The 13,007-nt window shown below is 52.5% G+C and overlaps 4 protein-coding genes across 4 annotated transcripts; 2 read left to right on the plus strand and 2 right to left on the minus strand.

Annotated features, from left to right (window-relative positions):
- Positions 1-1,202: 1,202 nt before the first annotated feature.
- COCCADRAFT_25180 (uncharacterized protein) lies at positions 1,203-1,560 on the plus strand (the record flags this gene model as incomplete). The annotated part of the gene is made up of 2 exons (XM_007712754.1): positions 1,203-1,466; positions 1,504-1,560. 2 exons carry the CDS (start codon positions 1,203-1,205, stop codon positions 1,558-1,560), a joined length of 321 nt encoding a protein of 106 aa, XP_007710944.1.
- An 874-nt stretch (positions 1,561-2,434) lies between these two features.
- COCCADRAFT_92663 (uncharacterized protein) lies at positions 2,435-2,623 on the minus strand (the record flags this gene model as incomplete). The annotated part of the gene is made up of 1 exon (XM_007712763.1): positions 2,435-2,623. One exon carries the CDS (start codon positions 2,621-2,623, stop codon positions 2,435-2,437), a length of 189 nt encoding a protein of 62 aa, XP_007710953.1.
- Positions 2,624-3,086: 463 nt separating this feature from the next.
- On the plus strand, positions 3,087-10,025 carry COCCADRAFT_92646 (uncharacterized protein; the record flags this gene model as incomplete). The annotated part of the gene is made up of 5 exons (XM_007712764.1): positions 3,087-6,512; positions 7,284-7,328; positions 7,397-8,735; positions 8,782-9,180; positions 9,232-10,025. The coding sequence occupies 5 exons, from the start codon at positions 3,087-3,089 to the stop codon at positions 10,023-10,025; spliced, it is 6,003 nt and encodes a 2,000-aa protein (XP_007710954.1).
- A 180-nt stretch (positions 10,026-10,205) lies between these two features.
- COCCADRAFT_3928 (GMC oxidoreductase) lies at positions 10,206-12,493 on the minus strand (the record flags this gene model as incomplete). Its single annotated transcript, XM_007712747.1, has 6 exons — positions 10,206-11,087; positions 11,163-11,651; positions 11,708-11,891; positions 11,954-12,036; positions 12,087-12,280; positions 12,433-12,493. 6 exons carry the CDS (start codon positions 12,491-12,493, stop codon positions 10,206-10,208), a joined length of 1,893 nt encoding a protein of 630 aa, XP_007710937.1.
- Between the last annotated feature and the right edge of the window lie 514 nt (positions 12,494-13,007).

The following is a 13,007-nucleotide window of genomic DNA, read 5'->3' on the forward strand; positions in this document are numbered from 1 at the left end:
AAGATATCCCGATTTTTGCTGGGCCCAGCGGAGTGCGCGCACAAGGCTGGAATGGCGCAGTCAGCCTCGTTTCCCTTCGTGAGTGGGTGAACCTTGAGCTGCAAGCCACGCCATAAGCGGCAAGCTGGCGAGCCGGGAGCTTATTGGACATGGCCTTCAGGTTGAACGACATGCCTTGGTAGAGGGCGAATCAACCCGGCCTGCCGCGTACAGCTCGACCGGTTTCCAGGCCAGTCGGTCGAGATAATGAAAAAAGAAATGAGGGAATGCCGTCCAAACCTTGCTCGGATCATGCCGGGTATCGCAGCGAACGGCGAGTCCAAGAGTCGCAAAGGGTTGCGGGCACAGGCTTGCTTGCTTGGTTGCTTACCGGGGCAGAGGGCAGGCTGGCTGTGGTCGCTAGCCCGGTCATGCTTTTCCTATTTGGATGCGCTCCTGGCCTTGAGCCGAATTTCACGAGACAAAGCTATACAGTACCTGCACTCTACTGTATACACACATGCTCCTCTTCCTCCTCCTGCCATGGTTTTATGGCATGGTGGCCGTGGCCGCCCCAACACCAGACGCACTGTCACTGTGACGGCACTGCGCCCATGGAGGAGGGGTGCTTCTGACATGGCGACCATCAGCACCCGGCCCTGTTTTGACTCGCCCGTTTACTCTTCAGCCTTGCCGCGTCCGAGTAGTGGAACAGTCCGCCTCTCTGCCAGCCTAAGCGGAGCCGGGGGCAGCGGCGAATCAGCGGCCGGAGGGGTCTGGTTTGTTTTACGCAGACGTGCCGATCCACGATCCAATGCGTCCCATCACCAAGCCTCCACTCCAGCTGGGAAAACACTGGCCTGCACGCCCGCGACGCACCTCGTCCCTGCAACCTCACGCTTGCGTGGCCCCTCTGAGACGCCGCCTCTTATGCTGGCTGTATGCTGCCATGGCTTACCCGCCTGGCTGATGAGAGAGATAGCCGTCCTGGTGGAGCGTAATCTGGGTATACGAAGACAGGGCTGATGGGCTAGCCCGCTCATTGATCTCCCGCCTCGCATGCGCCTGGCTCGTTCGCCGTCATTCTGGACTTGGTTACGGAGAATGGGAAATGGGCGTACAGGTAAGACCGGTTGGCTAGCTGATCCGAGGCTGACGTCCACCTGCCACGAAACCTTATTTCACCGTCTCGACCCATAGCACACCACACCACCCACCCAGGCATGCGGTACCATATTGGCTCCCTACCAGACAACGCTGATCGCGAGGCACCGATCGTGTCTTTGCAAACGGTTGCTCCCATCGAAACCTTCTTGGCCTCTTGTCCTCGTCGGCTCAGCACTACCAGCGACATTCATCTGACAATCCTATGGCGCCTTCGCAGTGCGACCCTGACAGGCTCAGCTCGCGACATGTCAGCCTTTTCCCCGCCCCGTGCTCCACACGCCGTAGCCGGGCCAAAGGTGCGAGAAGACGCTTATCAATTGGTAAGCTCTTCTGTAGCTGGTACTTGACCGGACCCAGTGTTTCATGTCTGAAGGATTCTCACTCGACACCGATAAAAAGGCCATTCAACCGTAACCCTCGCAGAGGCGTCGAGACCTCGCTACAGACCTAGTACTGTGGTATCTGGTTACTCACCCATCATGTGAAAGCGGGTGGTTGGGGACAAGGGTCTATTTTTGCGTCCATGTGAAGTTTATCTGCACCAAATTTCCACTCAGTATTATGCCGTGTTGATTGTCGGCTCACCCAAGCAGTCAGTAGATGTACTTTTGCTCAGCCTCAGCCTCCGTCTCACTGTCAGGCTACGAAAGCGAGAGCCAAGCAGCCCTCAACACGGTGTGAGATGCACCATGGCGATCCACGCAGATACCGGAATACAGTGCAGCAGTCTCGTTGTCTTGAAAGACATGAGCTGAGCGTGCGACAAGTGTCCTGGGGCGGGTCTAGCTTGCTGTGGTTGGGAGATTGAAATTGAAACACAAGGGTTCATTGGGGGCCCTGGCTGTCAATCGTTAGCACCGGGTAGGCCCGTCGAAGCTCGATCAAAGCTCTCGAACGCAAAGGTGTGCTCCTCACACCACTCTCCTGTGCAAGATAGTCGCATGTTTTTTTCATCAGGTGTACCTGATCTGCACTGTGGTATTTTCAGGTTGACCATGCTTTTGACAAAGCCCATTGCCCTCTCTGTATTTGAGGCTCGGCATGGGACAGAGTGGGTTTGCGCAAGTATTTAGCCATTATGAATGTAACCTGGCCAATACGCTTTGACGCAGACGGTGATTTTTTTGATAACTAAATGTGCCATCCAATAGCTATGGAGCCGTTGGAACAATGTTGACTCGCCAGGGATAAGTAAGTACTTTGCCTCGGTTTCTGTTGGAAATGGCCAATGCGTGGTTTCATAGTGTGCAGGTGCAGGACTTGGGTGTTGGCCGATGAAGCATGGCAGCTACGGGACGTTTGACGTAGACTTGCTGGTGGGTCGAGTATTGATGCCGTAGCACTGGGTCGCCAAGGCACATGCAATCCAGCATCTTGTTCTCGTTCTACACAGAAGACACGAAAGCGATGGGGTGTCTGATCTGATGCTTGGTTTTGGTGGAAGCAGCCTGCTAGAGCTAGGGTCTGCAGTCAGCATCGCAGCGACACGGTGACGTCAACAATCGTGTGGCTGACGAAAAGTGTAAATTGCAGCAAAAGTTTGCGCGATGCCATTCAACAACAGCAGGACCGGACAAGAGAAAGCATGGTGGAATAGGGCTTGAGCAGCCATGGACCCACCCGCGGACGATGGGGGTGGACGACAGGGGGCAACAAGCGACGGTACGGGTACTATGAATTCCAGCGTAATTACAGGACAGGACGTCGTCGTCTTCGGCCACGAGGATTGCGTCGTCCCAACCCACCCCACATGTGACATGGTGTGCGCTCCACTTGCTGCGTAGGATTTACAACTGCATCGCCAGTCGCCCATATCGACTGCCCGCCAAACAAGCATCACACCGGCCGTCTCTGCGCCGCGCAGCCGTCGTCATCGCCATGCACTCGCCCCCTGGCCGCCCCAGGTGACCCAACCGAAGCCGAAGCCGCAACCCCACGACATGTCGGCGCCGTCTAGCCATGGCCGTCCTTCTGGAGACTCGGACCGCTGGACGGCTTCGTCAAACACTTACATTGCCAGCAATGCGGGCGCGAATACTGACAATGGCGAAGGAAGCTCCTCGCCACGGCGGAGCCAGGATTCACGACCCAGCAATGGTGCACTACATGGCCTGGGAATAGCCATGACGAGCGGCGACAACGACGACTCTGCTCAGCGCAAGCAGCGCCCACGACGAAGTGGCGGCTTTCTCCTCGACTCGACCTTTCCTAGCGGCCCTCGACAGCGCCATGGCCATCGCGATGCTCATGGCGCCGACGACTCGAAAGGCAAGCGCAACTCGCGACACCAGGCAACACACGAGAACAAGCGAAGTTCCATGATGGGCGCATCTCGAGAACACCGCGGCGACGACATGAACACGGACAGGACTAGGCGGACCATACACCAGATGCCGTCTGTAAGCCACGACAGAGACCCTTCGCCCCGGACAGAGCCAGCGCGGCAGGCCATCGACCCCACCCACCTCGTACACATGGCTCTTAACCTCAGCGAGAGCCGGCGCAGAAACATCAGTACTGGCCAGCTTCTTGCATCTCAGCCGCGCGCTGCATCGGGGTCGCAACGTGAGGGTAGTTTTGCCAACTATGCTGCTGGCGGCAGTCTAAGACACTACCTCAACGAGCAACGACGAGTCTCGAGGAACATATCTCCGATGGGTGGTAGAGGCTCCCCGTCGCGGCACATGTCTACGTCCATGCAGGGGAGTGGTTCGATGGCGTTTCCAGGCTCACAGTCTATCCATCCATCTGCTTCTACACTTGCGCGAGTAAACAAGGCTAAGGCATATATCGAGCTTCAAATGGAGTATATGCGCCTACTGGATTTCCTCCCACCCCTAAAGCCTGACGCCTGTGCTCCAGGCAACTTCATCTTCACGTCAAGCAGCTCTCCAGGCAGTCCCCAAGCGCATCTCACCCGTACGCCATCGCATGCTGGCAAACAACACGATCTCGGCCGGGCCTACAACCCCCTACAGTTCATCCGTAATCGCCGTATCAGAGCTCGCGAGCGTGTAGTTCTGGATCATACCCCAGAAGAGTTTGAGGACGTTGAGCAGGTGCGCCATTGGGTTGACCAGATCGAGCAGCAGGCCAAAAGTGTTGGTTACCGTCGAAATGATGCCGTGCACTTGCCCAAGATTCACCAAGATCATGAAGTCGCCGCTCCACCCACCAAGCCTCCAAGGCCGCACAAGGGCTGGTTCTTCACCCCAGAAGAACTGCTTGCGGATGCGCACTGGCTAGAGCAGGGCGACAACAAGACACTTGTGGAAAACCGGCGTGGCCAAAAAATATTTCCCCCCAAGGAGGCACAGCCTAGAGATTCCCTCCAAACGCGTGCTAGCAAAGAATTCGGCGACAAGCGAGGAAAGAGCTGGGCTGATGCATTGCCTGCAATTGCACTTGATCATACAACGGGTGATGAAAGTGACAAAGCAAGTGAGCGCGGACGTAAGCGAAGATTGCTTCCAGCGCTTCGCACAGATAGCCCCAGGGGCGGGAAGCACTCCAGAAGAGGTTCAAGGTTACGGAACCATGACGAGCCTGATAGCTCTGGGTCAGAGTCTGACACAAAGAGGCGCAAGACCCGTGTGGCTACGGACCCAGAACACAACACCGGACCGCTTGCTCTGCTTTTGGAGCAGCAGGCCAAAGAGCTCCAGGCCAAATCACCATTGGCTATGTCGCCCAACACACCCGACAAGTGGGGTCGTAACGGAGATGTCGCAATGGATGAGAAGCCCACTCGGGACTCACTAGATGTCCCACGGTTTTCAAACGGTTTTTCGTATCTCAAGGATCACGGCAACTTCAAGATTTCGCCTACGCCACGCAAACCTCTGAATTTGTCTAGTGACGATGCCGAGCCACGGTCTTCACATGAGCAGCAAGACAGTACTGCTCCAAACACACCCCTTACCAAACGATTTCCATACATTGGCAGCGAAGCCTCGCCACCACAAAGCCGATCCAATTCGCAGACGAGAAAACCTAAGCGACACAAGTTTAACAACATTTTCCACTCACACGACCACAGTGAGGAAAGCCAGCATGAGGGACGGCCAGGCTCCTCTGGCACAGACAGGAAGGGGAAATCTCATCAGAATAGCGGAGAGGCTGCAGATGACAAACATGTTGGAACAGCAATACTGGCCGCGCCAGGTGCTGTAATGAACCTCCTGGGTCATCGGAAGAACGACAGTGTCAGTAGTTTGCCCAGCCCAGACAAGCTACGTCGCAGAGAGGCCCAGGAGCCACAGTCTGCTGTTACACGATTCTTCAAGGGCGTCAAGCATGAGGGCACAAAAGTTGGAGATATCATCTTCAGACGTGATCGAGCGGACGATTCTGATTCGGACACCATGTCTGACAGCAACCCGGTAGAGTTTGACGATGACAATGGCTCTGCTCGAGCTAAACAGAGCAAACGACCATCGATGGCTCGTACAAATACAGGGGGCACGGAGGGCAGCAGAACTTCTTTCCAAAAGGACCGTAGCCGTCTCGACCTTCCATCGTTCCGCCCTGTTCACGCCATTGATAATGAAGATTCTGACGAAGAACATCACATTTCACGTCAGACTCGAGACCAGAAGGGCAGCCATTCCCCTCGTATTGATCGACTTTTGCCCCCACGTATGGATTTAAGCACAATATCCGATCGTTCTTCTCAGGGCTCCGTCACTCTCGGCCCAAATAACAGTCAAGAACAACTTGAAGAATCGCTTGCCCACCATAGTGATACAGGCGGCCTCCCTGCTGCTGGCCTGAGGAATGCGCAGGACAGGAAAGCCAGTGGTTCGAGACCAGGACTGAGTGGAAGACATTGGAGCATTGCCGACGGCGATGATCAAGCCGTTGACCGTAAGACTAAGGCAGACATCATCACACAAGCAGACATTGCTCGTGTTCGCGCATTGTTCCTCTGCTCTGGTGTCAAAGCAAACGAAATCGTGCGCCGCGCCCACGCTACACGAAACCCACCTGCTGATTTCCTCGTACGCGCAGCTGATTTGACAAACACGAAACTGTATCCCGTTCCGCGCACGCAAGAACACGTTTTGGCTGCACGCATATTGGTCAAAGATCTCGAGGCTTCTACTAAAGCTTTGCAATCAACTCTCGAAACCTTCCGTAACAAGGCTATTCAACAGCTGACGAGGCAAATATCTACTTTGCAATCGACTGTGGATTCAGATCTTATGCCTCGTATCTTGGAAGGCGGCGACAAAGCCGTGCGTGTCACGAGCGAAGTATCTGGCCAGGGATCACTCCAAGTCAAGCAAATCACCGACGAGATTGACCGCATGATCAGAGCACGGAAGCGCCGAATGAGATGGATGCGGGGCTTTGGCTGGATGCTGGTAGAGTGGGCGCTCGTCGGCCTCATGTGGTGCCTGTGGCTCACCGTTGTCCTTGTTGGATCGGTGAAGCGCGTCTTTGGTGTCGGTTGGAGCGTTGTCAAATGGCTGTTATGGCTTTAAACATACCCTAAATCGTATTGCATTTACTAGGCGGTTGAATTTTTCTTTTGTTACTCGTGCATCCGGCGTTTGAATACTAGGTTGCCTTTTATTTAGGGTTGGATCTTACAGATACCAGACTGTGTATATAATGCTGTACATGTATATACACCGATTGATTATTTCTTAGACTTTGTTTTAAGCTGCGATATATATAGTCTTGTAATTAGCCATCCCAATATCTCTGTGTTATAGCACGATTTAGTTCCGACGTATTGTATAGGGTTAGCGAGTAAGACAAAATACGGAAATACATCCTGCGTATAGTAAGTACAACTACTGCAAGGTTAATGATCCTGTACTGGGATGATAACGCAATCGAATGCTGGGAACCCTATCTTTACTATGTCTGGTTGGCGTTTCAGGGGGTGTCTTGCACGTGCCTTGGTGGCATCGCGCCGCCTCCTAGTCGCGTCTACGTCATTGTCCCGCTTTCCTGACAGGCGCCCATCTTCTTCACAACACTAAACCAACACACTGCAAAAAGTTCCAAGCTACCCAAGCTACGCTCCCCGCGCTTCCGCCAATCTCCGTATACGAAAGGTTCCGGCCATGACCTGTTACTGATCTTAATTTTGTATCGACATCCAAGCTGCCGTGATGGATCTCCAGAAGGTGTTTGTCGCCCAAGGCAGCGAGAGCAGTCATGCTCAGTCGGTACGTGTTTACGACTACACCCAGCGTTTACTTGATATGACTCTTACTGACTCGACGTGTTGCTGAAGTCCAAGGGTCTGTCTTCGTTCGCGGCACTTGCTGCGGCTTTTGTCCCTACAGCCGTGGTTGCCGTTCTATACGTAGTCATCTTCATCTTCATCAGGCCGAGCTTCCCCAAGATCTACTCTCCAAGAACATACGTTGGGACCGTTGAAGAAAAGCACCGTACGCCATGTCAAAAATCACCAGGTTACTTTGACTGGGTTCGCACTTACCGGACACTCCCTGACAAGTTTGTGCTGTATCATCAGTCGCTCGATTCGTACTTGTTCCTTCGCTTCCTGCGGACGTTGATCTTCATCTGCGTTGTCGGTGCCGCTATTACCTGGCCGATTCTTATGCCGGCGAACTGGACAGGTGGTGGCAGGTCAAAGGAGCTGAATCGCCTTGGTATTGGCAATGTCAAGGACAAGAACCACTTGTACGCTCATGCCATCGTTGCTTGGATTTTCTTCAGCTTCGTCATGTTCACGGTTGCGCGCGAGCGACTATGGCTCATAGGGTTGCGACAAGCGTGGAACCTGTCGAAGACCAACGCAAAGAGACTATCCTCACGCACTGTTCTTTACCTCTCAGCGCCTACTGCAGCTCTCGATGAAGCCAACATGCAGCGATTCTTTGGTGACGATGCAGTCAGAATTTGGCCAGTTACCAAAGGCGATAAGCTTGTATCTCTGGTCTCTGAAAGGGACTCGAAAGTTGAGAAGTTAGAAAGTGCTGAGCTGTCGTATATTCTGAACATCAACAAGGAAGTCAAGAAAAGCCACAATGGCAACATCAAATACGAACAGCTGCCAAAGCAGATGAAAAAGTCACTTAGACCTACCCATAAGTCGAAGACACCAGTTGTTGGTAAGGAGGTTGACAGCATCAACTACTATCGAGACCAGATCAAGGAGAAAGAGGATGAGGTACAGAAAGCTCGTGAATCGAACGAGACTGCTGGAAATCTTGGTGGAGCAGCAGCGGTATTCGTCGAGTTCCGCACACAACCTGCAGCCCAGCGAGCATATCAACAAATTGCATCCGCCGACATTCTTTCTCTTACACCTCGATTTGTAGGGACGGTGCCTAGCGAAGTCGTTTGGTCTAATCTGGTGCTGCCACCCGCTCGCCGTATATCACAAAGCGGCATCGCGCTATCCCTAGTCATCGCCACCATCATATTCTGGTCCATTCCTGTGTCAATCGTGGGTGCTATCTCCAACATTCAGTATTTGGCTGAGAACTTTAAATGGCTTGCATTCCTCAACAAACTACCGCCCTCCATCATGAGCCTCCTGAGCGGCCTGATTCCCCCGTTGTTGCTGAGCGCTCTGGCCCGATGGGTGCCAGATATCTTCAGGTGTAAGTTCCCTTGTGAAAGGTTATTGGATGATACTTACCATTTCAGACATTTTCACGACTTTCGGAGACCCTACAAAGTCTGTGATTGAACTCAAGGTACTGAAATGGCACTATGTCTTCCAAGTACTTCAAGTCTTCCTTATCACCACGTTATCGTCTGGAGCTGCTGCAGCAGCATCTCAGATTGCACAAGATCCAAGCTCAGTACCTCAACTTCTAGCGGAGCGTCTTCCTAGGGCATCAAATACCTACCTCACGTACTTTGTCGTACAGGCCTTGACAAATGCCCCGAGTAACATCTTGAACTACTCTGACGTCCTTTTCTACATCTTCTATGATAAGTTTATTGACAAGACACCTCGCCAAAAGTACAAGACATATACGACATTGAGGGGTATGGCTTGGGGCAAGCTGTTTCCGAAATATGTCAACTTCGTGATTATTGGTATGTGAGCAAGAGATCCTTCTGGGCTGCGGTTCAACTAATCGTTTGTAGCAATTGCGTACTCTTGCATCGCTCCTCTTGTGCTTGGCTTTGCTGCCATCGGCCTCGCCATTTTCTACTGGAGCTACCGATACCAACTGCTTTACACTGTGCAGCCAAAGATCGATACCAAAGGACATGCCTACACGCTTTCCCTCCAACATATTCTTACGGGGATATACATTGCCGAGCTTTGCCTCATTGGCATCTTTAGCTTGCGCAATGCCAGGGGTCCTTTGCTCATGCTTGTGCTACTGCTTATTGCCACGGCCATATTCAACTACACCACCAATCGCTACTTTGCCCCACTGGAGCAGTACCTTCCTGCGGACCTTGCCCTCGAATCGGAAGACGATGAACAGTCGCCCCTACTCTCCTCAGCAGAAGAGGGCGAGTCAGATGCGTTGCAACATGCAGAGTCAAGAGTTGCTCGTATAAGTGAACGAACGCGCGTGCCACCAAAGGTCATATCACCCCTTGCGCGCTTCTTACAACCACATGTATTCGCCAGCCATACAGCTATGAAAAGCTGGGTCCGTGACGGTGATTTCGACGACGAAGAGCCCGAATACAACGACGACGAAGTCAAGAAGGCGTACCTCCATCCAGCTTATTCGAGCAAGACGCCGGTTGTTTGGCTAGCGAAAGATCCTATTGGCGTGAGTAAGAACGACATTAGTGAGAATGAGAATATGGGATTGGATGCTAGTGACGAGGGTGCATGGGTTACAGGGGATGGCAAGGTGAAGTGGGCTGTGGATAACTTTGAAGAGGTGCCTATTTTCAAGAAGGATATCAAATGGTAGGGGGGTATGGGCGTTATGGATGGGAAAAAATCACATTAGAGGAGAGAGTACTTTTAATCTCAGTCATGTTTGTCTCCTTGTTACGTAAGACATGACAGTCTTGCATTATACCGAATGAAAAACTTCATCTACACATTCATGATCAGACTTTCCTTTACCAAAGCAAAGAATCCTGTAATCTCACGCCCAGTGTCCCGAATCAGGGCGTCTCCTCCTCCCTCGAATCATGTCCGCCGCCTTCTCCGCAATCGCATACACTAGACTAACAATATTGCCCTGTACATGCAACGGAAAAATACTGGCATCCACAACACGCAGTCCCTGCACCCCATACACTCTCAGCTCTTCATCCACAACCCCACCCTTCTCCCTCGGCAACATAGCACAAGTACCCACAGGATGATACTCGGTCACCGTATTCTTCTGCACCCACTCCTTGGCCTCCTCAACATCCCTCGGCAACGGACCCGACGCATTCTGCGGCACCACCAATCCTCCCTTTTCATCACGCTTGAAAATCTGCTTCAAAGGCTCTACATCCGCAAACGACAGCGCGTGCATTACGGAGCGCGCCATGAGATCGATATCGAGGGGGTGCGCAAAGTACGCTGGATCGATGGCGGGATATGCTTCGGGGTTCGAAGAGGTAATGTGCGTGCTGCCGCGGGAAAAGGAGCGCGTGCTGCAGACGCCGAGGGTGGCCCACATGCCGGGGTCCTCGCAGGGGAGAAGCTGGTTTGCGTTTTCGGGGCGGTAGGTATTTATGCCTAGGGGTAGGAAGACTAATTGGCATACGGCTTCCTTTGGGTTGAGGAGTTGGCGGGCGGTGAGGGGGTCGCGGCCTGCGGGGTCGCTGGTGGTGGTGGAGGCGAGGAGGGAGTCGATGTGGGATTGGGGGTTTGAAAGGTCTGGGGATACTTTTTGGAGAGAGGCGAAGCCGGCTGTTGTGGGGCCTGCGGCGAAGGGACCGGATTTGTGGGTTAGGTAGGCTTCGAGGGCTTGTTGGGTGAGGGTTGGGTCGCGGAAGAGGGCTTCGGCGGTGGGGTATTCGTCTTTGACGCCCTTTGGGAGAAGGTTAGTTGGGGGGCTTGGATTTCACCATGTTTGAGATAGGGATGGAGATGGCATTGTGCTTACGAGAACGACGGCTGTTGCTGAATGATCGCATAGGTTGTCGCCAACTCCAGGTAGATCTACAATCACTTCTACACCGGCTTTTTGGAGTACGTCGGGCGATCCGATACCAGAGAGCTCGAGGATTTGGGGAGAGTTGACGACGCCTCCGCAAATAATGACTTCCCTGTTTGCCTTGACTGTAAATGGCGAGCCGTCGACTGTGAACTGAACACCGGTGGCCTTGACAGTGTCGGCATTTTTCTCCAGTTCAATCTTGGATACGAGTGCGTGGGTCAAGAGAAACAAATTGGGTCGATCCTTGGCCGGTTCATAGTAGTCTCTTGCAGAGTAGCTTCGTCTGTTGTGCCTAGGATCAATAGTGCACAGCTGATTGAAGCCGCCAATGGAGGAACCAACGCGAGGATCATTGGCAGGTAGGTATCCTGCGTTGATTATAGTCTTGGGCCACATGTCCTGGCTCCAAGTAACGTCGGTTTCCGCAAAGCTTATCTATCACTAGTCAGCCATGGAAGAAGATTGAACAAGGCTTTTCGCAAACGACTAACATGAATTGGACCTGATGTTCCGCGCAAAGACTTGTCGAGGTATTTGTTGTCTATTTTTTCGCCATAGGCCTCGGAAGCCGGGTGGTAGGTTTCGAATTTGCGGTAGTAAGGCTTGAGGTCTTCAAAAGACCAACCCTTGTTGCCAAGTTCTCCCCAGTTGTCCAGGTCCTGCTTGGAGGCCATGCTAATGAATACGTCAGCAAGAATAGTGTATGAATATATCATCAGGATGTGCTCGGAAACTACCTGAACATGCCGTAATTGACAGCGCTGCTGCCACCTAGAACTTTGCCACGGATCCAGCCATGAACTCGACCCGCGGTCCCTTTCTATCACGGAAGTCAGTAAGTGGAATTGGTTTCGGAAAGACTTGACATACCTGGGGCACTGTCTTGTAGTCCCAATCATAATTTGGGTTCCCCCAGGTCTGCGTGTACATGCTTGGGGCATCAACAAGCAAATCGTTTAGCGCATTGCCCCCAGCTTCGAGGACCGCAACGGTGACATTTTCGTCTTCACTAAGACGAGATGCGACGGCCAAACCTGCTGTGCCACCACCACAGATGATATAATCTAGTAACGACGGATAATTAGCGATGTGTATTTTACAGTACTCGTCTCGCGCCTTGTCGAGTACAATTGCATATAAGGAACGTGTAGAAGAACACATGCTCAATCCTGTAGCTCTCAAAATGAATCAGGAGTGTTTTTATTCTTTTACATACCGTATGATCGGCTTGTGAGATCCTCAGCAGGTGCTCTGCTTGTGACACCCTCGTCAGACATAATGACCAGATCTTAGGGCTTTGGAGGGGAAGAAAAGAAGAATCTGAATGTCAGAATTTCAAATCCTAGAGTTTAATTTGGGCCCCCCTCCATGACTTTATAGTACTACGGATCGGTCTGCGAGTTGCCTAGAAATGCATTGTAGGATTCTTAAAGTGGTACTCAGCCCCACCCGTCCTGGGCCTAGGTTTCTCCTCTTCGGTATCCAAGCAACGAGTACCAATAATCGACTGCTTTCTCATGTGACTACACCCGATTGGTCCATAGATTAGTAAGTCGGCCACAGCTACTCATTGTATAAGGTGGTGTTTAGGGTAGTAGATAGTTATCGGTACAGTCAGCACCAAGAACCTGATTCAGGCCAGTGAAGGTGCAGCAGTAGTACACATGCTTTCATCAGCTCAGTGCGGGGTAAACTTCCCGATTGATTTTTCGCAAGGGATGAATTGGTCATGGAGCTAAAGGTATCCTCTGGCATTGTATGATTGTCCTCATCGCTCATGCCTCGCAGCAC

This window comes from Bipolaris zeicola (assembly GCF_000523435.1).
Source record: "Bipolaris zeicola 26-R-13 unplaced genomic scaffold scaffold_49, whole genome shotgun sequence".
Classification (NCBI taxonomy): domain Eukaryota; kingdom Fungi; phylum Ascomycota; class Dothideomycetes; order Pleosporales; family Pleosporaceae; genus Bipolaris; species Bipolaris zeicola.